Source organism: Peromyscus leucopus, chromosome X (genome assembly GCF_004664715.2).
Source record: "Peromyscus leucopus breed LL Stock chromosome X, UCI_PerLeu_2.1, whole genome shotgun sequence".
Classification (NCBI taxonomy): Eukaryota; Metazoa; Chordata; class Mammalia; order Rodentia; family Cricetidae; genus Peromyscus; species Peromyscus leucopus.
Window position 1 is genome coordinate 46,092,059 of NC_051083.1, and position 26,413 is coordinate 46,118,471.

At 34.8% G+C, this 26,413-nt stretch overlaps 1 protein-coding gene across 9 annotated transcripts in view; it reads left to right on the forward strand.

Moving 5' to 3' along the window:
* Dmd (dystrophin) overlaps window positions 1-26,413 on the forward strand; it is a 2,209,767-nt gene that overhangs the window by 1,559,336 nt on the left and 624,018 nt on the right. For all 9 annotated transcript variants that reach the window (XM_028881805.2, XM_037198928.1, XM_037198927.1 and 6 more), the window contains one exon: window positions 6,910-7,142. In XM_028881805.2, coding sequence (XP_028737638.1) covers window positions 6,910-7,142 — 233 coding nt within the window. The remainder of the gene's footprint in view (window positions 1-6,909; window positions 7,143-26,413) is intronic.

Here is a 26,413-nt window from a genome sequence, read left to right on the forward strand (position 1 = left end):
CTCAGCACCCAAATTGCACCATTCACAAGGTTCTCTAACGAGCTCCAAAGAATCTGACACTCTCATGTGCAGACATACACACACATGCATATACCAACACACAGAAACATATACGTGTACACAATTAAGAGTAAAATAAATCTTTAACATTCACCATCTTAACAGTTTTAAAGTATACATTTCAATACTGTTAATTCTATCTACCTTACTCTATATATACTGCTGAATAACTCATGATGTACTCATGTTGTATAATATCAATAGACTCTCTATAAAGCTTAATAATATCACAGTATATCTGCATATAATATATTGCTATATATGTAATATATATATTTAATTTCACCTTCAACAGACATTTTAGCATATTCAGTTCTAGACTATCATGAAAAATGCTACAATTAATGTATGTACAATGTCCTGTTGTCAGGTCTTTTGAACATATTCAGAATTGCTAGATCATATATTAGCTCCAAATTTAATGTTCTGAGAAAACAGAAATAGTGCATGTGGATTTAAGTATTTCCACATACTCAGAAACTACAATTATTTTATAGTTTAAGTCACATTTTGTTGTGGCTTTTGGGTCCATACCAGGAGGACAAAGTAAGGAACCTATAGAGAAAATGACATCATTTTACAATTGTTGAAAGTTCAGTTGTAAGTACCATTATTAATTTAGTCCAAATGAATCTAAAGTTTTAGACTATTGACTATCATTTTGCTTACATTGCAGTTAATTATTCTTTCTTATGGATTCCCAGATTAAAACTGTGATAAAATTATAGACATATATACATTAATAGGAATAGACAAATATACATTATACTTTAAGTACTCAGTGTGTTTATCTTTCTAACCCATGTAAAAAAATGTTTGTTGAGAACTTATTATGTGTTAGACTGAGGGTTTGGGTAAAGATGACTAACATTTACATTGAGTAGCTTATCTGGGGATCTGACTCTTGGTAGGGGATCTTTTTGTTTGTTTTTGTCAAGACAGGGTTTGTCTGTGTAGTTTTGGTGCCTTTCCTGGATCTCACTCTGTAGACCAGGCTGGCCTTGAACTCATAGAGATCCCCCTGCCTCTGCCTCCCAAGTGCTGGGATTAAAGGCATGTGCCACCACCGCCATGGCCTTGGTAGGGAATCTTATTTGATGTATAATGGCCTTTAAATGTTTGCTATTATGTTAATAATTCTCGGGATTACAATGTAGCTTACTCAAGTACATGTCTCATTTACACTGAATATTTAATTAGAAATCATTTTGTCATGCCCAGGTTTTATTTTCTTGGGGGTAGACTATGCTTTATCGTTTTCCTATAATGAGATATGCACACATTCTTTAGTTAAAACAAGTGGTTACATAGATTTTACTCTGATACCACTTTGGGATTGGATGATCATCATTCATAAATATTTCTCGCATTACTTAGCTTTTCTCTCTTCATCCTCTGTACTGGACAGTGTAGTAGCTGGCTTTGGCTATACTTCTAATGTCCTACCAATTTTTACTGAAATTGTTTTCTTCAAATTTTCTGATTTGAAAATAAAATTAAAATGACTGTATGAATCTTCCACTCTGTGTATTTTGAGAAATTTTCTTTTCTTGTGGTAACACATTGGTTTCTAATTTTATGTAAAGGCTACAGACACAGAGAATTGAGGTTCTTCCTCACTTATATGAAATATGGTTTTCTTTCTTGGACTCCAGAAATGATTTTTAATTTTGATACACAGTACCCCTGAATTGTTAGGTATTTCAATATGCCAAATGCCATGCTTTTAAATATTTGGAAAGAAAGTATTCTTGTTGCTTCCTGCTATTTAATTCAATGATAGTAAAAAGTTTTCTTAGGTCCCTTAGAACTAAACAAAAGGACATCAGTTTTTATTATGTACTTACTTACTTTGTGATGAGGTAGAGTGGGTAGGGATAAGGTTGTATATATGCCGTAGCATATATGTGCAAGTCAAACTTGTGAGAATTGGTTCTCATCTTTAACCTTGTGTGTTTCAGCATCAGACTTGAGTTTTCAGGGTTGGTAGCAAGTATCCTTAGCCACTGAACCATCTCACCAGGTCACCAAAGCAATTTGACTGTGCGTATCAAATTCCACCTTCAATTGACACAGAATGGTGAAATGAAAATGATATATAATAGCACTTTATACCAATACCTCACATAATAATTGGTACATACTCAACCACTTATCAGTAAGTTGACTGATTTTCAAACAGAAAATGGAAGGAAGCATAGTCATATATACAAAGCTATAAATAGAATATGTTCTTCTTGTATTTTTTATCAACCAAGGAAGACCTGTGAATTATGGAAAACTGTGTGTGAACACTTCAAAGGAAATTTGCCAGATATATATATATATATATTATGTGTGTGTGTTTGAAAGGTTTAGTGGACCCTTTATATCTCTAAACAAAGCTGATAGTTTGCCTAATCATGTATCACTAAAATCAATTAAAATTTTAGTCTAGAGATGTGTTCTTCAAACACTTCGGAAAAAAATAAGAGTTCCTTCTTAAAGCCAACACCTTTTAATTAACAAAGTACTCAGAGTAAAGCTATGGTTTACAATAGGATATTATACCTACTGTTATTTTTGTTGTGACAAAGTCAGTTCATTTTAGCTGCTTTAAACTTGTCATTGTGTTTAACTATGATGGAAAATTCAGTTTTTGTAGAATCATTTTCATTTTCTAATGCAAGGCGTAAGTATGGTAGAATCATTAATAGTCGGGCTATTTAAGTGCATAATCTTTTGCATATCCATACCCTCCTCTGTATATAGAAAGTGTATATCTCTGTAAGTTGATAAGATACATTGTAATATCTGTTTGGGGGGTAATGTGATAAAACAGGAAAGATTGCAACATATCCTTCTAGAGCAGGGGTTCTCGACCTTCCTAAGGCTGCCACCCTTTAATACAGTTTCTCGCATTATGGTGACTCCCCAACTGTAAAATTATTTTGTTGCTACTTCATAATTGTAATTTTGATAATGTTATGAATAGCAAGGTAAATATCTGTGTTTTCTGGTAGTTTTAGGCAGCCCCTGTGGAAAGATTGCTTAACCGCCAAATAGGTCATGACCTATAGTTTGAGAATCACTAGTTTAGGTTACTAAACGGTGCATAGAAAAGATGTTCCAACCTGCTGGGGAGAACCCACACTCCTTAGGAAGAACAATGATCATCCATAATATACTATTAGGGTTTTTGTGTGTTAATTAATGTATTCTAATTCCTTATCTAATTGCCATTACATATTCAAGTACTCTCAAGGAATTCTCTATCATTTACAGTGTGGGCACAACAAAAATCACCCTTATAATGATACATACCTATGCATAGACAAAGTTACAAACAGAATAACTTGATTCAGAAACAGGTTTATATTGAAAAGAAATTTAATTAAGTTGCTATGTCATAGAGGCATGTGCTGTCCTATGTTCAGTATATTACTAGCAACAATAGCCAAAAAAATGGAATCAGCCTATTGTCAATTGAGGCAAATTGATAAAAGAAAATATTGTACTTGTATATAAGAATACGTTATTAATACCTAAAAATGAATAATGTGCTGTCATTTTCTTTTTAAATGTTTTTATTTTGAATATTTCACACAATATATTTTAATCATATTATTACTCTCCTAGAACTCCTCCCTGGTCCTCCATCTCTCACTAATCAAACAACTTTTTATTCTTACTCTCTTTTTAAAAATACAAAAAAAAAAGTACACAAAAGGACATGGAGTCTATTTTGTGTTATCCAACTACTCCTGAGCATAAGGCTTGCCATGAAATATGGTTTATGTGTCTAGTGGCACTCCATTTAAGAAAACTGATTTTCTTCCAGCTGGTGTTAGCTGCAAATAGCTTCTTAGTTCAGGGTGGCACTTTGTCCCCTCTTCCCTGGCCCTGGGCTGGGATTTCTGTCTGCTTTGAGCATTTGCAGGTGTTAAGGATGCTATCACAGTCTGTGTGACTTCATATATGTATCTCCCCCATGGTGTTTGGAAAACACTGTTTCTTCCTTGGAGTCACCCACCATCTCTGTCTCTAACATCTTTCTGCCTCCTCTTCCACATAGATCCTTGACCCTTAAATCAGAGGTGGGATTAAAAACATTCCATTTGTGGATGAGTGCTCCAAAATGCCTTAATTATTTTCTACAAATTGTCCAATGGGTCTCTGTCTTAATTACCATCTATGGAAAGAGGAAGCTTTTCTGATGAGGGAGGAACTTATTCATTGCTAGTTGGATTGCAAACTGGTACAGCCACTGTAGAAATCAGTGTAGAGTTTTCTTTCTCCAAAAAACTATAAGTTGTTCTACCCCAAAATCCAGATATACTTCTCTTGGGCATATGCCAAAAGGACACCACATCTTAGTACAGAAATACTTGCTCATCTGTGTTTATAATGGCCAGGAATTGAAAACAGCCTAGATACCCATCAACAAATGAATGGTTAATGAAAATGTAGTACATTTATATGATAGAGTGTTATTCAGCTGTTAAAGAAAAGTGAAATTTTTTTGTAAATAGATGGAAGTAGAAACAATCATCCTGAGTGAAGTAACCCACACCCAGAAAGACTAACATTTCATGTGGATGTTAACATTAAGTTTTAGAAGTATGTGTTTCATTTAGTATAGCCACAAAGTGCTGTCATTGCCCACAACCTAGATGAGCCTGAAGGATATTATACTAAGTAAAATAAGCCATATGCAGACAATATTGAATGATAAGATTAATTTGTGTGATCTTTATAAAGTTAAATACATGAATATAGAGAACAACACAAAACAGAGGAATAGGAGTGAGAGAAATGTGCCAGGTAGCTCAAATGATACAAAGTAGCAGGGTTATATTCCAATTGGAAGCCTGACTATACAACATGAAAACTATAAATAATCCACCTGTGACATTTCTTTTTGCACATAGGTTTGTTTAAATAAGAAAATATTAAGTGCTATACAGTGTCTGTGATCCAGAAGTGCTGCTCTGTGCCTTATTGAGACTTTTTTGGTACATGCTTATCCTGAGACTCCCACACAAAAGACATTTAGCTTTGATAATTGAAGAGGATATGAAATTTTATGTGGAAACAAGTGGGAAAATTTAAAGGACGCACAGGACACGTGGAAGGACATTAAAGTGTCTAATGACCTGTGTCAGTTGGATGATGCAGAATCAAGTGTGGGAAGCAAGAGGCAGAATGGAGGAGGGATCTGAGGCTGGCATGTCAAGTTGGGTTCAAAATGTAGATTCTAGAACACAGTGCTACTGTAGAATCAGTAAACACTTGGCAATGGAACAAATGAATGTGGACCACTTGTGAAAGTAGGTTTTTTCCTTCCACCATGTGGGCCCCACGGATCAAACTCAGGTCATATGGCTCAGTGAGAAGTGTTTCTATTCACCAAGACATCTCACTGACTTTCATTTAAGTTAGAAAAAAACCTGTGTTCAGGAATCACTATAACAAAAAACATTTGAAGTCTAGATTACTGGAGGTAAACACTTTTTCTGTCATGTTTTAGCTGTGTAACCTTAGGTGAATTATTTAAATCCTCTTGAGTTTCAGTTAAACTGTATGACTGTGACAGAACATCTCTCTCATGGAGAGTTGGTCTGACCATTTGTTCAAACACATTAGATTATTATTCTAGGCATGATTATATATATAAAATAAATCAAATTCTATTATTTTTCCAATAGTAGGTATGGCACATGGGAATTTTTCTTTGCACTTTGCTGTAGCAGATTAAAAAGTCATGTAACATACATATACACAAATTAAAACACAGTAAATATTTTTAAAGAAAATAGTTAAAATAATCTAAATAGCAAGAAAACTTAGACATACTCTACATTTTGACTTTCCAGAAACTATTATTTACAGTTTATTGTTGAATTTAGGATTTATTGTAGCGGAGGCTGGGGGGAGTGGGAGGAGGAATGAGAGGGGGAACCTGTATTCGGTATGTAAAATGAATTAAAAAATTTAAATAAAAAAAACTCATGAAGTCCCAATGGTTATGACTGTATGTACAAGACTTGCATATGTTTCAATTCTGACATCTCCAACACTTTTCATTCTGCCTTACTCTTTTATCTGTGGGAAGTGTTGGGTGTCTCTGAGACATTGGAAATAGAGGAAGCATTCTTCCTTCTCTCTTATCTTCTTAATCGGAGACCACCTAAAAAGTATGAGTAATAATGCAGCCACTGAAATGAGCGTATTGTCACTCATAGTATAAATGTGCACATCTTATTTTTATGTTCTTTGAATAGCTCCCTTGTCCACACCTATGAGATCTTCTGCCAAGATGCCATTTCCATCTTTTTCTGAATGCCTCCCTTCTGAACCACATTGTCCACTATTTCATTGCTGCTGCCTTCCCAGTTATAACACTGTTGTCACCTTGTCTATAAAACAGATCAACCGTTGATTCCTTTGTCACTGTAAGATACAGAGAGTTTCTTCCTAGTGAGTACTTTTATTATTTAAGGAAATCTGAAGTCAGAAATATGACCTTAAACAATCTTTAGTTTTTCCTTTTCTTCCTTGAATGGGCAATAAATAGATAAACCTTACCTGGAAATGTCCTAATAGCTCTGTTTATAAACTTTACAGTCTATATGATTCTTACTGAAAAATTATTTAAATTGGTAAGGCAAAAAAATAAGATAAAATATGTTAAAGATTATTAAGCATGTTTGAATATTATATGATCTATGCCCTATAAGTATTCACATTTTTAGATACATTGCGAGAAATCTTGACTCAAACTGTTGGCTATCAACTAATGTTCTTTTATTGTTATTGAAATTGACTCTTTTGCTGATGTTTCTCATATCTCTTCTTTTCTTCCACTAGCTGCTAGTCAGACTGTTACTCTAGTGACACCGCCTGTGGTTACCAAGGAAACTGCCGCCTCCAAACCAGAAATGCCATCTTCTTTGCTGTTGGAGGTACCTGCTCTGGCAGATTTCAACCGAGCTTGGACAGAACTTACAGACTGGCTTTCTCTGCTTGATCGAGTTATAAAATCACAGAGAGTGATGGTGGGTGATCTGGAAGACATCAATGAGATGATTATCAAACAGAAGGTATGGATAAAAAAGTAAATAGAAAATCTGTCACATTTTCACTTGCCATTTCCAGCTTCTTTATGACTTACCACCAGTTTTTAGGCTACATTTTTTTTTTTGCTGTTAACAAGCACACTACTCAGTATACACTGAACAACCTAAATATGACCAAAGATATGAATGAATTTTCCAAAGTAACCATAATTTAAAAAGGGGCAGAATGAGGGTAAAACACATAAATCTTACAAGTATAGGTGGCTCAGTTAAATTCAATGAACAACTTTTTTTTAATGTCTTTAATACAAAATAATTTGCTCAATTGAGCTGATTACATATAAACTGTTTGTTTTGGCACTATGCAGCCATAACATATTACAAAGATGAAGTTAATAATCTGGGACTTGTTTATTATTCACTCCTCTGAATTGTCTGTGCTAGGATTCTACCTCAAGTGATAAGGATAATTGAGAATTAGAAATAAATAAGACAAATAACAAAATACAACATATTTTAAATATCATGGATCTCAATATTAGGCTCTATGTCTCATCATATTAAAATAAACAAATTGTAATAATGCAACATCTCATTTCTCACCCTCATTGAAATCCATTTGGTGAAATTATCCAATCAGTTAGAAACTAAAGAATGCATTGCTATAAACGTGGTATATATGGATGCTAAACTAGGCTGTATGTTTTTTTCTTTCTCCATGGGTGAGAAATACAATTTTGAAAGCTTTATACATGATAGTCATTTCACTTGTAAAAACATTGAAGAATTTCTAAAGAAACAATAAATTGTACTGAATGTGTTTGGATGTTAGAGAATTTTCTTTCTTTCTTGTGTCAAGTCAGAGCTAGAACTTCAGCAATTCCATAGTAATAAAATGAATTTGATGATTAACAAACAAGTAACATTTAAACTACCTTGAAGCTGATGTGGTGGTTAGTGATCGCAAGAAGATTTTTAGTTCAAGGCCAGCCTCTATTTTATAGAAGACTGTGTCTATATCAAAACAAAACAATTTTTCAAAAGTACCTTTTACACTTAAGAACCAAATTTAGTGGACTTTTGTAGTTAATTACAGAAGACATGACCATGGTCAAGTCATTCTCCTAATCTTTTTTAATTCAAAGCACATAAAAGAACCGTTCATTCACATTTACCATATAGTTATGGATATTTGTATATTAATATATTTAAGTATTATACATTTTAATTTTTCTACACATTTTCTAACATGTTTGTAGCCACATTTATTTTTCAGGAAAAGCAGCAGATGCTCATAGATGTCCCATACAACTAGTAGATAACACAAAAAATATTCTGATCCCCATCTGAATCTTCAGCCTGAATTCCTCCTTGATATGTGTACTATCTGTAGTAACAACTGTAACTGGAGTCAGCATTTATGTATTTGCATACATAATCTAGAACAGGCACTTTGCTGAGCATTTTATATTTGCACATGGATGATACAGAAAAAGAATTATAGCAATACTTATATCATTATATCAGTATTTCAAGGAATATCATTTACTGGAAACAGTATATTATAATGCTTAAAGTGCAGGATTTGGATTTTTGGCTTAAGTCTCAAAGCTGTAAAATCTGGAGTGAGTTACTCCACCTCCCTAAACTTCAGATTACCCGTCTCTAGGATATAGATATAACTATGAGCTATATCGGTTATGAAGAGAATTGTATTGTGTAGTCCATGAAAAAAGTTTCCTTCCTTGCATTGCTTACTGTGAATACTCAACTGATGTTAGTAATTAATACTAGGTTCCATGGCAAAATCTAGAAAAATTCATATTTGTATTATTTTAACCATGTTATTGACACTATAGCTTCATATAAAAGTTTGTTGCTTTATGATCATGAGCAAAAGAGAGAATTTAATCATTTGTGATGAGTTTGTGGACCCAACTTTTTGAGAAGGCATTGATTGGCATTCAGAATAGTATTCAGTATTCTCCAAAAGAATTAATCTCTTACAGAAGGATCTCTTAACCCAGGACTTTTCAGAAATATGTATATATATATATATATATATATATATATATATATATATATATATATATATAATTATATAGTTATAGTTCCAAAGTTAATTTAGAAAAGCTCTCACAGAAATAAAGTGGGGAGCAGAGAGGAAGAGTCCCAGTGGTACCCTTCTCTTGATAAAAAGTAAGGATGTTTTCCTTGCTTATTTCTTTTGTATTAAAAGTAATTCATAAAAATATGTCTAACATTTGCCTTTAGATTTAGATCTTTTAGTGAATAAAAGAGCTCTAAATAGTGTATATGCATACATCTACCCATGTGCCTAGATGGTTTTTCTACTCCCCTAGTTTATTTGTATGATAATCTCAGGACTATACTCCAGTGAAAATTGAAACCATGGAAGAGAACACAATTAGGAATAACTTCTTAAAGAAGTTAAGCAAAACACTAAAGAAGAGGATAGAAGTAATCATTTAGTGGAAATGGGAACAGTACAAACAGAAGGAATGAAATATTCTTTACACAGAAATGGGTGAAAGCAACTTTTTGCCAAAGTTATGATTTGAATTTAATGAAGTTAAGGTTATGATGAAAAAATGACAAGGCTGAACAGACAAGAGGAAGGTAAAGCAATGGGCTTCCCATGCCAAACAGACTTCTTTGGGGGCCTTGGCACGTGATGACCATCCTTAAATGATTTTTAACAGGAAAGTGTTATCTGGAAAGATAATTTGGTTAGTTGTCTGTCAGGCTTCTTTGGGTGCAAGCAACAGAAATCATTATTTTATTAAATAAAACAATGTAAATGTAAGCATTAGCTTAAAGGCAGGGGAACAAGAAATAGGAAACAATTTAAACCTGCCTGGACACATGGCTACCAGGAACAACTTAAGTCTCTTTATAATACATTATTTTCTTCATTCTTTGTGACTCAGGAACCTCCACTGAGTTACTTGGGCCACACCAGTCACCTAACCAGAGAAAAGCACAGAAACTTCAAAGTCCAAAGTCCCTCAGATTTAGCCAGAGGTGATGTTTTTTTTCAAGGAAATTGGAATATATTGACAGTAGATAAGACAAAGATGTTCAGCAACCAATAAATAATCAATTTCCACTGACCTGATATAAGAATATGTAGAGCAGGGTAGAGAACACAGCAAATATGGTTTATGGAGAGATTATTCTCATTACAAAGCAAATGGTTAACTACCTCAACTGTTATATTATCCAGACCCCAAATAACTTATATGCCATTAACCCACCTACAAATTTGGTGGACAATTTAATTTAGTGATTTCATTTCTGATAGGTGTAGATTTATTGGTGTATAATATGAATGAAATGTGGTGAGGAGGTTCCATTTTCAATATATTGCAATTTGGAGGTATGTTATGATTTGTAACTGCAAGGCATCAGAAGCTAGGTACAGTGATGTAAAAAGCTATATTATGGCCCAAGGAGAAGTTAGGATTGAATTTATAAGATTCAGATAATAGCTTAATCATTCAATAAAGTCATGTATTACCCTCAGAAATGCTATAAGGCTATAGCATTTGAATGAGCTAGCTTTTAGTAGCTTTAGACTTTAAACGTTAAAATTATATATCTCATGCAAAGCTTTTGTTCTCCTTATCATGAGGTTTTAAATTAAATTCTTATCTTTAGAAATGAGGGGCAGCTAGAGTTTTGAAATACAAATAATTTTACTAAGTGAATTATGTTAAGCAAATGAAGATGAAAGTTAAAATTACAACTTTATTAAAAATGAGTATGTGGCAATTTGAAAAATTAACCAACTCTACTGATAAAATTCAGACTAGGAAATAGACTGTTATCGTCCGGAGAAAGAGAGATTCATTATATACAAATTAAGCCTTTAAAAGTGGAATTTGAGCAAAGCTCAAACTTCCTAAAAGTTCAAAATAATAACTTATTTGGGCTTTAATATGTATTTTAGTATCATAAAAATCTGATTGAGAAACACTATCCCTTTTTAACACATGTTCAAGTACAATTTCTTGCAAGCAAAATTCTTCAAACAATAAGTAGTAATATTCTCTTTATAAAACTGTTACTTTCTAACTCTGGCCATATCTGTACAGAAACCATTAGATGAGTGGCTCCATAATCATTTTGATAATTCCTGTTAAATACATTTACCCAAAATTTGATGACAAAAGTTTCTCCAGAGCTTATTGAAGTATCATTGGGATAAGGTATGGAGATTAAAATAACATTGGTTGTTTAAACTAAAATTAAAAAAACAACTGAATGGTGTTTTTTCTTTTGTTCTAATTTTTTGCCAAGATCCTGGCAGAAAAATCTGTGATGCACTTGCTTCCACTACTGAACAATAGAAAAGAGTTATGGACAGTTTAGTGGATTGGTCTAAAGTCATTTAGTAAATGCAATTGTCCTAACATGAATCTAGACTTTTCAAAAGTACACAGTGCTTAATCCCTGACTCCTTTGTTTATATATTTTCTTTTTTTCTGTAAGAAAAACAACACAATGAATTAAACTCAGTTTTTTCCTCTGGGCATCTGAGACATTTCATATGCTGCAAGACAGCAATCTTAGGCAAGGATATTGATTATTCGGGTAATTGTGTTCCTTTTAATAAAACTATCCATCCTTTATCATCTAAGTTCTTTTCTGTGCAACTTTATGAAGCAGCATAACAAAGTATGCTTTTATACACAGAAGCTATATTTTGTATTCTGCAAAAAATAATGTCATTACTCATTTGGTAAACGAGATTTGCAAATTTTGTGCTTCAATTATCTTCCAACAAATGAACATGTTTCCAGTAGACAGCTTGTTTCCCTTGGATCACTGCTTTGTAATCTTTCCTTAGCTAGTGGGAGCCAAATTCACTATTATCTTGCATATCAGTAATATAATGATGACAAAATTAAAGTCCCTTTAAGTAAAAAAAAAATCATGAGTTCAAAATACACAGGAAAATATAATTCTTATAACTTTATTATAAGCTTTATGTGGAAAATGATATCATATACCTATTTTTCTTAAAGGTAGACAAGGTATCTGATGGCACGTATTTCAAAGTCACAAACACAAATTAATATCTTTGTGTACTTCAGTTCATTTCATTGTGAAATTTTCTGTCAAAATATTTTTCTTTTTTTATATTATAATTTAATTTAATTTTACATATCAGCCACGGGTTCCCTTGCCCTCCCCCCCCCGCCGCATTCCCCCACCCTACCCCCCATTCCCATCTCCTCCAGGGCAAAGACTTCCCTGGGGATTGAGTTCAACTTGATAGATTCAGTCCAGGAAGGTCCAGTCCCCTCCTCCCAGGCTGAGCCAAGTGCCCCTGCATAAGCCACAGGTTCCAAACAGCCAACTCATGCAATGAGTACAGAACCCGGTCCCACTGCCTGGATGCCTCCCAAACAGTTCAAGCTAATCAACTGTCTCACTTATCCAGAGGGCCTGATCCAGTTGGGGGCTCCTCAGCTTTTGGTTCATAGTTCATGTGTTTGGCTATTTGTCCCTGTGCTTTTTCCAATCTTTTTTTTTTTTTTGTTTTTTGTTTTTTGTTTTTTGTTTTTTGTTTTTTGTTTTTTGTTTTTTTTTTTTGTTTTTTGTTTTTTGTTTTTTGTTTTTTGTTTTTCAAGACAGGGTTTCTCTATGTAGCTTTGCACCTTTTCTGGAACTCACTTGGTAGCTCAGGCTGGCCTCGAACTCATAGATCTGCCTGCCTCTGCCTCCCAAGTGCTGGGATTAAAGGCGTGCGCCACCACTGCCCGGCTGCTTTTTCCAATCTTGATCTCAACAATTCTCGCTCATACAAACCCTCCTCTTTCTTGCCAATTGGACTCCTGGAGCTCCACCTGGGGCCTGGCCGTGGATCTCTGTATCTGGTTCTCTCAGTCATTGGATGAGATTTCTAACTTGACAATTAGGGGGTTTGGCCATCCTATCATCAGAGTAGGTCAGTTCGGGCTTTCTCTTACCCATGGCCAGTAGTCTTTTGTGGAGGTATCTTTGTGGATTTCTGTGGACCTCTCTAGCACTTTGCTTCTTCCTATTCTCATGTGGTCTTCATTCATCATGGTCTCTTATTTCTTGTTCTCCCTCTCTGTTCTTGATCCAGCTGGGATCTCCCGCTCCCCTAAGCTCTCTTTCCCTCGACACTTGCCCTTCATCACCCACACTCACGTCCAGGTTGTTCATGTATATCTCATCCATTTCTCTGTCATTGGGCGATCCCTGTGTCTTTCTTAGGATCCTGTTTTCTAGGTAGCCTCCATGGAGTTGTGAGTAGCAGTCTAGTCATCTTTGTTTTCCATCTAGTATCCTCCGATGAGTGAATACATACCATGTTTGTCTTTCTGAGTCTGTGTTACCTCACTCAGGATGACTTTTTCTAGATCCATCCATTTGCCTGCAAACCTCATGATGTCATTGTTTTTCTCTGCTGAGTAGTATTCCATTGTGTATATGTGCCACAATTTATTTATCCATTCTTCAGTTGAAGGGCATTTAGGTTGTTTCCATGTTTTGGCTATTACAAACAATGCCGATATGAACATAGCTGAGCAAATGCCCTTGTGGTATGATTGAGCATTCTCAACAGAGAAAGCTCAAATGGCTGAAACAAATTTAAGGAATTGCTCAACATCCCTAATCATCAGGAAATGCAAATCAAAACGACTCTGAGGTACCACCTTATACCTGTCAGAATGGCTAAGATCAAAAACACTGAAGACAGCTTATGCTGGAGAGGATGTGGAACTAGGCGAACTCTCCTCCACTGCTTGTGGGAATGCAAGGTTGTACAACTGCTTTGGAAATCAATATGGCACTGTCTCAGAAAATTGGGAATCAATCTCCCCCAAGACCCAGCTATACTCTGTCAAAATATTATAAAGACATTTTGAATTATAGTATTTAAATGAGTTCAGATAAAGGATAGTACAGTATTTTTTCAATAAAATACCCAAAGCATCCCCCTAAAAATGTTTGCCTTTTATTAATAGTGAATTCTATCTAAAAATTTTCTTGCTTGAGCCTACTATCTTTTTATAGCAAATTGTTTTTATTATTTTCAAAGATGGAATATTCCCTAATCACTATAAACAAGCAATAAGGGCTTTAATTAAATGTTTTCTACTTTAAAATTTGACAGGAGTGTATGTCCTAAATTTTAGTACATGCCTTTTGTATTTTCATGCTTCACCTTAAGTTTAGAGCCTTAAGACTATTATTGAAGCTGCAAAGTGTTAGGATGTAAGTTCTTCTTACCCTTAAATCTAGGGCAGACAGAGCTAATGTCATGTTATACATGGTTATTTTATCGTTTTGCATTCTATCAGGATTTGAAACCCCATATTAACAGCTCAATTTAGAATCAAGTAGGGGCCAGTAAGAAAAGAAAGTGAGAGAGAGAGAGCTATGTAAGGGTTTCAATTTGATTTCTTTGTATATGGTAGTGAATCATTGCAAATTCAATGATTCAATCATATTTCATTATTAACAGAAGTGTCTTGCATACTTATCCACACATTCCTTTAGAGGATTACTTTTGTACATATGTATGTATATATGCATATATTCACAATTCAATATTTCTTGATAATATTTTGACAAAAAATTACAGTTGATTGAATTGATATACACAAAGTGATGCATTTGTGTTTGTAACTTTGAAATATGTGGTTTCATATAGCTTATTTATCTTCTCTCTCTCTCTCTGAGAGATGCAGTAATTTTTAGCCCAGAAAAGATAAACAGTGAATAGTGGAACACTATTTTTTAAACTTTTTAAAAGGGAAGGGAAGGAAGCTACGGCTGCTTCTCAGACGTAGAGTACTTTCCTATCATGTGAAAGACCCTAAATTGCATCCAAATACCACAAAATGTCTATCAATTGCCCTTTAAGGACTTTTAATATAAGATTGCATTTTCATTCATCTGTTATTTATTGAAAACTTATGACATAGCTCAGTGTACCCATTCTTAAACATTTGAATTTAAAAAGCTTTAAACAATTGTTTAGAATATAACCCCTTTAAGGGAAACAGAATTGTCAAAAATTATTCATTGTCACAAAAAAGGGACTATAGCTATTTCACACAAATACACATTAAAATAAATGATGACATGCATTATTATTTAGTTTCTTTTTCTAAATGTGTTACTCCTTTTCTCATATAAGGTAACACTGAGTTGTATTTCTTCTCCCTTTTACTGTAGGAGTGAAAATTACATTTTTTGTTTTGTATGAATCATTTTACATATCAGTATTTCAGTAATTAATCAGTAATTTTCATAGCAATCATAATTGCTTTCATTTTGAAAGAGAAACAAAAAGATATAACTGTTTACATGTAGCCTTTTATGAATTTATTGAAAACAATATTTTGCTTTTAAAAATTATTAGAATCATTTATTTAACTTACAAAATAACTTTGAATATAATCCTAATAATAGACAAATACTTTCAGGGTTTTTTTGTATTTTATATTCTCCACAAACATGTAACATAATAGGTAAGAATTACACATCTCTTATGATTTATTCAAGGAAAGAATATAATATGTATTATTTATCTCAAGAATTGAAAGGTTTTTATTGCAATTATGTATTTTCCATTTAATTATGGAAGCAGAATAAGCATTGCAGTGATTAATTTAATTACACCATACTAATTTTGTGTATACCCATCTCTAGTCTTATATGTAAACTCTCTAACTAGAAATAATAAAAATAAAATTCACGGCAAGGTTTAGAGTAAAATAATATATGTTAGTACTTCTCATCTACAGTTTTAATTTAGAGAGTTTAAGTTACCTATGGTCAGTCATGGTGTAAATTTTAAATGAAAATTTTCAAAATTAAACTGTTCATACTTTTCAGTTAGTCATTATTCTGATTACCATGAAGAATCTCTTGCCATTCTTCTCTACCTACAGCATGTAGTCCATTACTTTGTCCCATATTTCCACACTACGTCCCTGTTGGTCTTTTGGTATCTGTGTTGATAATCATAATCAGATCCTCTGTTGATATCATAGTGCTTATCCCCATATAACACCCCCCACATTAACTTACTAATTTTCCTAAGATTCAAAGGTAGTGATGCTAGCAACTTCAGCATCTCAAAGTGAAGACAAATGCTTTCTTTAAGTCTAAAGCTCTTTGTTGAAGAGGGAAAGAAAAAAATCACTTAACGAGCTTATGATGATTTATAGTAAGAGCAAAAGTCTGTGGAATTGTCAAGAAATGAATCTCATGCTAATTTTCCTATCTCAATTTCAACAGCAATTGTGAGAGCCATAATATGTGATGAGTTCTTAGTCAAGATGGAGGAAAGTATTAATTTACAGAGCTTAAGTAATCTGCAGTTTTAGGCTAACATTATGTGTCTTGGAACATGCCCCTTGTGGATTAGGGGATGATTACTAAAGATAAACTATGTTGGCTATAGTTTAAAAAATAGAGAAAAAAAGAATAATCCTCACTTGACTCCTTCATGCTTTTATCCTACATATAAAAAGTACTGAATTATAGGGAGAGGTGGACATAATATGTTGCAACTTTATTGAACCAAAACTTTTTGTCATTTCATAGCATAGGAAATAATTTTAAAAATCTTCTAGAGATTGATTTGAGTGATAGAAACACCAGATTGCCATTTTGTTATGCTTACATGAGATTTATTGTATTTTTTTAAAGTTACATAATAGACATTAGACAGTAGAAGAGGGATTAGGGCCAGATGACAGTATTTGGAGAGAATGGATCCAGGCCAGAAGCTATCTGTAAGGGTAATTTTTAGTTAAAAAGTTATCTAAAAAATAATAATGTAGATTATTTTAGGATCAAGACACTTTTAAAATGAAAATCATGCAGTTATTTCAAGATGTGAATTTCTTCAAGATCCAGTTATGAAGTGACCACACAAGGAAGAAGTTCACACTCCTTCAAGTTGATTGTAATAAGGTGAAATATGTAGCAGACAAACTGCTCAGAGCATCAGAGCATGGAAGCCTTTGAGGGGAATTTCTGACTTTCCTGTGAAATATATTTGGATCATTCTAACTTTAGTCTTTTAAGTCAATGATGCTCCGAAAAGCTATTTTCTCCATTAACTACACGTTTTGATGAAATTCTTCCACTTTGCTTAACCTGTTCTATTCTGATGTTTTGTGTCTTTATGTCTTACCACTTGAACTGGATTTAAACCTCATTAAAAACAGGCTGACCACATATATGTTTTGAAAATATTTGGCATTACTTTATTTTCAAAAAGATAATAGTTTTACTTAGCATTTGGAGTTTAACAATCTCTTAGAGAGGCATATTCATATTTATGTTTATTTTAATTGTTGAATTCAGCACAGTTTATTTTGGATCTTGGTCAATGAATGAAAAGTTTTTGAGAATTAAATTTACTACATTTAGAAAAAGCAATTAAATATCTAAAACTCTCAGAATGTTAGAAGCTAAAGGCTTTCCCCACTAATCAACACTCTTCAGTTTACCATTGCCTGGCTGCATATGACAAAATTCTCACTACATGTGGCCTATCTAGATAGGACAGTATTAGTCTCACCAGGTAAAAATAGAATGATGCATCTCAGAGTTGTGAAAATACCATAAACCATATATCCCAAATCCTTTCTCCATCCTCAGCTGCTTTCCAAATATGGCTTTCTCTCCAGTGTCCTTGAGGTGGCTACTCTGCCTGCAAGCACCATGTCTGTGTTTTAAATGGAAGGTGGAGGAAATGGGCCAAGTGAAAACATGTTCTAAGTAGGTCGCTCTGTTTCTAAGGAAAGCAAAAGCTTCTGGCAGCATTCATATAGAAGTCTACCTATTCCAACCTGTTTCAAACTGCCAGAGATCCTAAGAGGGTTGAATATTTTATTAGAGTGTCTTTCTGTATTCATAAATCAAAATGAGAAAATCAGTGACCTACACTTAAAAACTATCTATTCTGAATAATATTTGGGTGTCTTTTACTTAGTAAAAAATAATGGATGTTAGGATCCAACTGCCTATGTCTGCCAAGATAATTTGAACCAATGGATATTCTTTTTCCTTTTTACTTATTTCAGGTTAATTTAGCTAAGTATTCTGATTCAATCTGTCATCTTAGTTGGCTCTTTACAAAAATGGCATGATGGCATAAATGTAAAGGGGTGATCACCGCATTAATGTGCAGTGTTAGTCAAAGGTTACATTACAATATACTACTGCCTTACAGAAGTCACTAACAACAGCATAAGACAGAACTTGAAACACACTATCTATAGTTATATTCTCTCTTCTATTCTCAAGGAGCTTCCAAAACAAGCACTTATGTTAACAAAACTCTGTGTTATCCAGTACAGTAGCCACTAGCCACATGTGCCTATTTGAACTTCAGTTAACTAGAATTTTAAATCACTTCTTCACTGATACTGGCCACATATCAAATTCTTAATGGGCAGTGGCTACCACATTGGACAATACAGATATTGAAAATTGTCAATATTGAAAAAAATATCAGTAGTCACTGATTCTCAATATATTATCCATTTAAATTTGCTTCATATATCAAAGTAAAATTAGGAGAGAGTAATATCTCTGCCATGTTGCACCTGAATATTTTTTTAATTAGAGAAAGAAAAAATAATCATTTTTATAATGGCTTACAAAACCTGACAGGATCTGAAATTGTGCATTTGCCTCAATATATATGCTGTGCACTCGCCAGATTTTATATATTGAACTAATAAGACCCAAAGACATCTGCTAAGTTTAAGGAACTATATAGGCCAACAAAAAGACCAATAAGAATATAATTAATAAGGTATATTTGTATAAAATAGATTAAGGACCAAGATTTTTTTTTCCCACATTGTTTTTTTTTTTTTTTGTGATACCTTTTTATTCTTTAAGACATGCCTCCTGAGCTCCTACCATATGTCTCAGCACTCACCTAGCCACCCTGGTCTTCCAAGAGCCAAAGATCCTAGACTTTGAATTCCTCCTCACTACCCATACCAACAATAATGATTGTTTCTTAAATTTCTATTGTATGCTACAAAGGCATGGAATGTAATGATAAAAATTTTACCATGTTTCAATTAACAAGATGGATAAGTCCTACAGATCTAGTATAGAACAGAGCCTACATAGAATATTATATTGCATATTTAACAATTTGCTAAGGGGTAAGTCATTAATTTTTGCTGACATTTCTTTATGAAATTAATATTTCAGCAATTTTTGCTCTAAGCACTTTGTCAATAATCTGCGAAGTTGTTACCAGGATAACATTTGTGTTTCTTACTATAAGGAACCAACCAGCAACTAAGAAACTTTACTTTTCTCTGGAATGAATTATCTGAGAGAAAAAACTTAACACTACATCTACAAAAATCATCTTTATGAGAATGGATTTTATATTATATAGTAATTTATATTTAAAACATCAAGTATTAAAATTTACATCACAGTTTTAAGGAACAGTATATAATATAGGATAACATTTAAAGTAATCAAAAGGACTCAAAACATTTTAGTATTTTCTTGTAAAAATCTAGAATCAGAATTTGTAGTTTTTCATATTCTGCTTAAAATGAGAAGCTTTGTCTCTTCAGTGGTCAATTACTAAGAAGTTCACTATAAGAAGAACCATGAGTTCTAATTCATATTTTTATCTTATTATTTTTGAGTAACATTTTGTTATTTCCTAAAATACAGAATATATTAATAAATTCATATTCATGAGTTTTTATTAATATGTATTGATATATTGAGTTAATTTATTTAGATAGTAGGTATGTGTAGCTAATAAAGTATGGGGAATTGTGCTTGTCAGTGTATCAGGTATTTCAGTAGACCTACAATTATATATACTTGATGTAGTGGTTATTTTTCTCATAGCTACAACCAAATACCTTAGGAGAAGCAACTTAAGAGAGCAAGGTTTATTTTGACACATACAGGTCCATCAGGAATCAGAGGGAAAGGACAGAAAACTAAGCCAGGCTATAATTCTTAGGCCTGCAGCAATTCTCTTTTTACAAGGCACCACCTTGTAATGGTCCCAGTATAATGCCATGTACTAGCACCCATGTTATTAAACACATGAATCTGTTAAGATGTTTCACATTCAAACCACAGTACTTCATATTTTTGAAAATAGTACTTGTTGTCCCCTCAAGGGAACCCATCATGAGACGTGAAAGCTTTTATAGCAAATGATCTGATGCCGTTGTTTCTCCTTTCATTATTTTTTTTTTTTTGGTTTTTCGAGACAGGGTTTCTCTGTGTAGCTTTGCGCTTTTCCTGGAACTCACTTGGTAGCCCAGGCTGGCCTTGAACTCACAGAGATCCTCCTGGCTCTGCCTCCTGAGTGCTGGGATTAAAGGTGTGCGCCACCACTGCCCAGCTCCTTTCATTATTTCTGAGAGAAATATGTACCCCAAAATGACCTTGACCTTGAGATGCTCCTACCACATGTACCCTAATGGAAGGCTCAGAGGCATGCCTGGCTGATTTATTTTCTTTAGCTTCTCTTTGTGAAGGAGCAAACTACTTCCTTACATAAATTATATATAAAACTCAGGTGTTTGAATACTTGCTTCCTAGTTTGTGATGGAATTTGGGAAGGTTATGGAACCTTTAAGAGTTGGAGACTTCCTGACAGAAGTGCATCACTAAGGGTGGCCTTACTTCCTCTTTGTTCTTTGCATCAAAACTGCTGATGCAGTGTGACCATCTGGCTTCATGCACCATTCTTTCCTTCCATAATGAACTCCATCACTCTGAAACTATTAGTCAAGAGAAGACCTTAACCTTTTCAGCTGCTTTGTTCAGGACATTTTTATCACAGCAAAAAGAAGAAAAACTGCTACATAAATTGGTACTGAGAAGTGAGGCCATGTAATTGCATAAGGAATACAGAAGTGTAGCGGCAATGCCCACTCTACCACCACCCGTTCACTATGTTCGAGCGAGGGCTGAGGATTAAAGAACAGAGACAAGACAGCTGGGTCTCAGCAGAATGTCTCAGCAAAATGCCGAATGCCATTTATTGAAAGAGGGAGGGAGAACCCCAGAGGGCAGAAGTTTGCTACAGATGTTCTACATTCTTGCATCTAAGCTGTTTACACCAAATGCAAGATACACAAAGAACCTCTGGTAAGCATTCAGGAGGAAGGAAACCTGCAGGGAATTAGCTTATGAAGGACATCTGGTCAAAGTCAGCAAGCTGGGCAACAGCTACCCAAAAACAGCCCCACCCCCACCCCACCCACCCCCGGGCCCAACACAGAAGAATCATCGAGTGCTGTAAGCAGATGTTAATAGGCCAATCATTCAGAAAGAATTTTAAAAGACCAGGATGTAGCTAGAGTTTTCCTGCCTTGCCCACAGTCAGGACAAATCTTTGTCACCCGCCAGTCCCACAGCCACTCAGACCCAACTAAGTAAACACAGAGACTTATATTGCTTACAAACTGTATGGCCGTGGCAGGCTTCTTGCTAACTGTTCTTTTAGCTTAAATTAATCCATTTCCATAAATCTATACCTTGCCACATGGCTGGTGGCTTACTGTCGTCTTCACATGCTGCTGGTCATGGCAGCAGCTGGCAGTGTCTCTGCCTCAGCCTTCTGCTTCCCAGTATTCTCCTCTCTCCTTGTCCCAACTACTTCCTGCCTGGCCACCTAATTCCTGCCTGGCCACTGGCCAATCAGTGTTTTATTTATTGACCAATCAGAACAATTTGCCATATAGACCATCCCACAGCACCAGGAAGCTAATAAAAGTACACAGTGGAGGCCTAACTTACAAGTTGTCAAAGAAGAACAAGGACTCTGTCAGGAACTTGATTAGATTCTGTAAAAGAATCTGGCTTCATTCTGCTTCTGTCCTGAGAACTTCAATGGGGTTGAATTAAATACTAGTAGACTGGTGTTTTGACATAGGAAGTTTCAAAGCAGCATAACTGAGTCAGGGGAATAGTTACTATTGAATATGCTTATTCTGGTCTATAATGAAAAAGAGCAGCAACTGGATAGAAAGCAATAAAATTAACAATTTGCATAAGAAAAGAATACTGGGATACTTAGAGTTATAGCTAAGAATTGTACTGAATAAGAGGCTGTAATTGTTAAATAGATTAGCACTGTTACCTACAAGCCTCCTATTCTATACTGAAACAATGAGAAAGATGTCATGTGAGCAAGATTCCATCCACTATAGGCTCCAACTTATGAAAGGAAAGAACCTGTTGCGTTTCTTGATTCTGGGAATCAACTACTTAGGAAAGTTTTCATCAACTTCAGCATATAGAAGCTGTTGCAACTGTGATCCCAGAGGCCCAGGCTCTATCGTGAGCTAGCAGCAGACCTCAACAATATCATCTACCTGACACCGATTTTGGAAATAGGAAAGATGCAAGATCAAAAGTGTCATGGGCTCTTCCTCCATGATTTCTGAGAGGCACAAAGGCCAGGTAAACAAGGTCAGAATCCTTGAGAGTAGACTGTGAGAGGACTCTGTGTAAAACTGAAGCCGGAGTTGTAGTGGAAACTCAACCTGGAGATGCCCAAGCTGCGAGAATTCTGCCAAGGATGAGCACACATGGAGAGTCAAACTAACCCAAAAGAGAGGTGTCTGTTCTAGACAGCAAAGTTGGAGAGGCAGAGAGCTACCTAAGCCCTTTGAATCTGAACCTCAAATACCAGGTGTAGAGTTTCAGGTTTTGGTATTTGCCTTGTTGAGTTTCAGCCATACTTTCACCCAATCTTCCTTCACTGTGTCCCAATTTCTCCCTTTTAGAATGGAAATATATAGTGTGTGCCATTGTATGTTGGAAATATGTTATTTAGACTTCATTCTTACAGGGAGTGACAATTAAGTGATTGCCTTGAGTACCAGAAGAGGCTTTGATGTTTCTACAGTGTTGAAACTGTAAAAATGCTATGGGAGACTTCTGAAGTTGAACTAAATGTACCCCACATCATGAGATAGCCATTAACCTATGATGATTGGAAGCCAAACCTAATGGCTTGAATGTGAAATAGTTCCCCATAGGCTTGTGTGTTTCAACACTGGGTCCTCCGAAGCAGGCACTGTTTGGAAAGGTTAGGGAACCTTTGAGAGGTGGAAATTTGCTGAAGGAAGAACATCACTGGGAGTGAGTTTGTGGTTCTATAACCTTGTTCCACTTCTTGTTCACTCTGCATCTGGATTGAGGATCTAGTATAACTAACTGCATGTTCCATGACTTCCCACTATGGTGATCCCTCTGGAAGTATAAACCCAAACAAACACATTCTCCTTTTAAGTTGCTTTGGCAAGAGTATTTTGCCACATCAACAGAAGGGGAACTAAGCCACAAGCCAACAAGAAGTCCTACCTATGCCCATAGCTGCTCTAGATAGAGATTCTGGAGGATTATCAACCTATATATAGTCAGTACTCACTGATGGTTGTTTAAGAAAGGATTTCAAGAACAGTCAGAATCTGAACCCAGTATTATCCATTTATATTTAGAATAACAATTTTAAAGTATGGGAATTCCTTTGTTTTTGTGCTCTTTTCTTATTTCTCAATAGAGTTCTAGAAATAATTGTGAAATTTACAAGCTAGAAAGGGAAAGAAGAACAGAACACCATTTATTTTGTCATTTTAAAAGAAATAGGAATGAACATAAATATTCATTTTCTTTCACTATACATCAAGAGAAGGATAATGGATTTAATAAACATGTAAAAATGATTTTCATCAGTGACAAACAGGAAGCATTTTGTCATTACCTTATTTTATTTTCTCACACACAAACTTATTTGGTTCTTTGTCAAATTTTAAATGACATCTGCAAAAAGGAGTTTTTATTCATAGCAAGTGCTGATCACTGCAATAAAGAGCAATATTACTAGTCCTGGGGAGATGGCTTCATGATTAACAGCACTGGCTGCTCTTCCACAAGATCCAAGTTCTGTTCCCAGCACTCTTGTTTTTTGGATCAAAATTTCTGGAAACACCATCTCCAAGAAATATATCACCCTCTTCTTGCCTACTTGGACACTTGCATGCATGTGGAATACACAGACTCACATAAAAATGACAATCACTTTAAAACCAGTATTACTTTAATTTGAACGTATGTCTCTCTTCGATGGTAATGCCATGGTAACATTTTTCCTGCCTTTACTCACATTTATGGAAACAACATGAACTTTATCTGAAGTCAGCAATGTAAAGCCTTGTATATTATTGTCAAGGTATACATCAAATTCTTGATAATATATAAAATATAATATAAAATTTCAGATTATAAGAGGGTTTTCTGGTCTTTGGTAAATAATAAATGTCAAATCTGGTGTTGAATGTCTTTTATTATATTCTTTAAGAATTCCCTGTGATGATTGTGTTAACCTTTGGAAGAAAACTGGTTTTTTTTTTTGACATTTTAATTTTGGTCTAATATAATTATCACATTTTGCATTTTATTTCAAAGTAGTCATAGTCATAGTCATACTTTAAAACAAATATTAATTTTAGATGACTAAATATGTTGTATGTCACTTCCTCTGGGTAATCATGATATTATCCTTGGTTAAAAGAAAATGACAGACACTTGCAAGTCCAATCAGTAGTTGTCAAGGTAGGATGCGAAGGGTGGTAAAGAAAACATGCTGGAAAGGGAACAAGATCAGGGTGACATGTGGTGGGGAAGATGAGGAAGGAGGAGGATCCAATAGAAGCACTTTGTTTGAGAATGTGCTGGTCTAATACTTCATATGCTAATGTAAGAAATAAATATTATACAAATAAAAATTTCATGTCTGAGAGAGAATTTTGGTGGTTTTGTGTTCCCCAAAATAGTGTGCACCCTAATAAACTTATCTGGGGTCAGAGACAGAACAGCCACTAGATACAAAGGTTAGAAAATGGTGGCACTCACACCTTTAATCCCAGCATTCCAGAGACAGAAATACCTCTGGATCTCTGTGAGTTCAAAGCCACAATGGAAACAGCCAGGCATGGTGACTCATCACACCTTTAATCCCAGAAAGCGAGCCTTTAATCCCAGGGAGTGATGGTAGAAAGCAGAAAGGTATATAAGGCGTGAGGACCAGGAACTAGAAGCATTTGGCTAGTTAAGCATTTGGCCTGGTTAAGCTTTCAGGCTTCTAGCAGCACAGTTCAGCTGAGAGCCATTTGGATATGAGGACACAGAGGCTTCCAGTCTGAGGAAACAGGACAACCTGAGGAATTGGCCAGGTGAGAAAGCTGTAGCTTGTTCTGCTTTTCTGATCTTCCAGCATTCATCCCAATACCTGGCTTCAGGTTTGATTTTATTAATAAGAACTTTTTAAGATTCATGTTACATCAAATCATGGACATGATAGTGTAGTACTTTAAAGCCCTTTGTTATTTGGTGCTACAAGCTGAAAGAGAAAAATCCATGTAGGTTTAACCAAATTTCAGGTACCTCAGAGAATGCACATGCTCTCAGTTGACTGGGATTTTTAGTTGGTTTAGAATGTAGTAAGGGAACTACTCTCTGTTATGACATTTCATAGAAGAATCTATTACGTGTCTAAACAAAAGACAACATGACACTCAGTGGCCACAGACAGACATCTTTGACTCTGGGTGATATGCAGAAATCTTTCACTACTTTCACTCTTCCAAAACTTAAGTTGCAAGTTCTGTTTCTTTAATGATAATGATACAGGTAGGGTTGCTTGGAAGTAGTTAATAAAATAGAGGCTAGTATGCAGAATGTATGTATTTGGGACTCTTTGTTGTGTCAATATCATAGAGGGAGACTGTCATGAAACTTCAGTAAAGAATTCAGAAGTAACTGTGGGCCTTGCAAATTTTTATACATCAATAATAAAAGCCGAGGAGGGAACTGGGCTTTGATTAGGTCCACATCAAGTCTCACACAGGATATGAGTTACTCAGAAAACAAAACACGAATTTGAACAAGATAACTTTTTATCCATGGCAATTCCCAAGAAAAGAACTAAATGATTAACCTCATCAGCAGAGTGCTGGTATATTAGCAGGGGAGGCTTGTAGAACAAGATTAGGTCCTGAGCACTGCTCTAATGAATGGCACCACTGACTTTATAAGTGTCACTGAAGTGCTCCCTTCCCTTCCTATCATGATTAGATACGTAGGATGTGCTACAGAAAGGAATGAATTCTTGTTAGATTCTTTGCTGGCATCAAGATATTGAGCTTCTCAGACTATGTAACTATCGGCAATAAATTTTATTATACAATTTA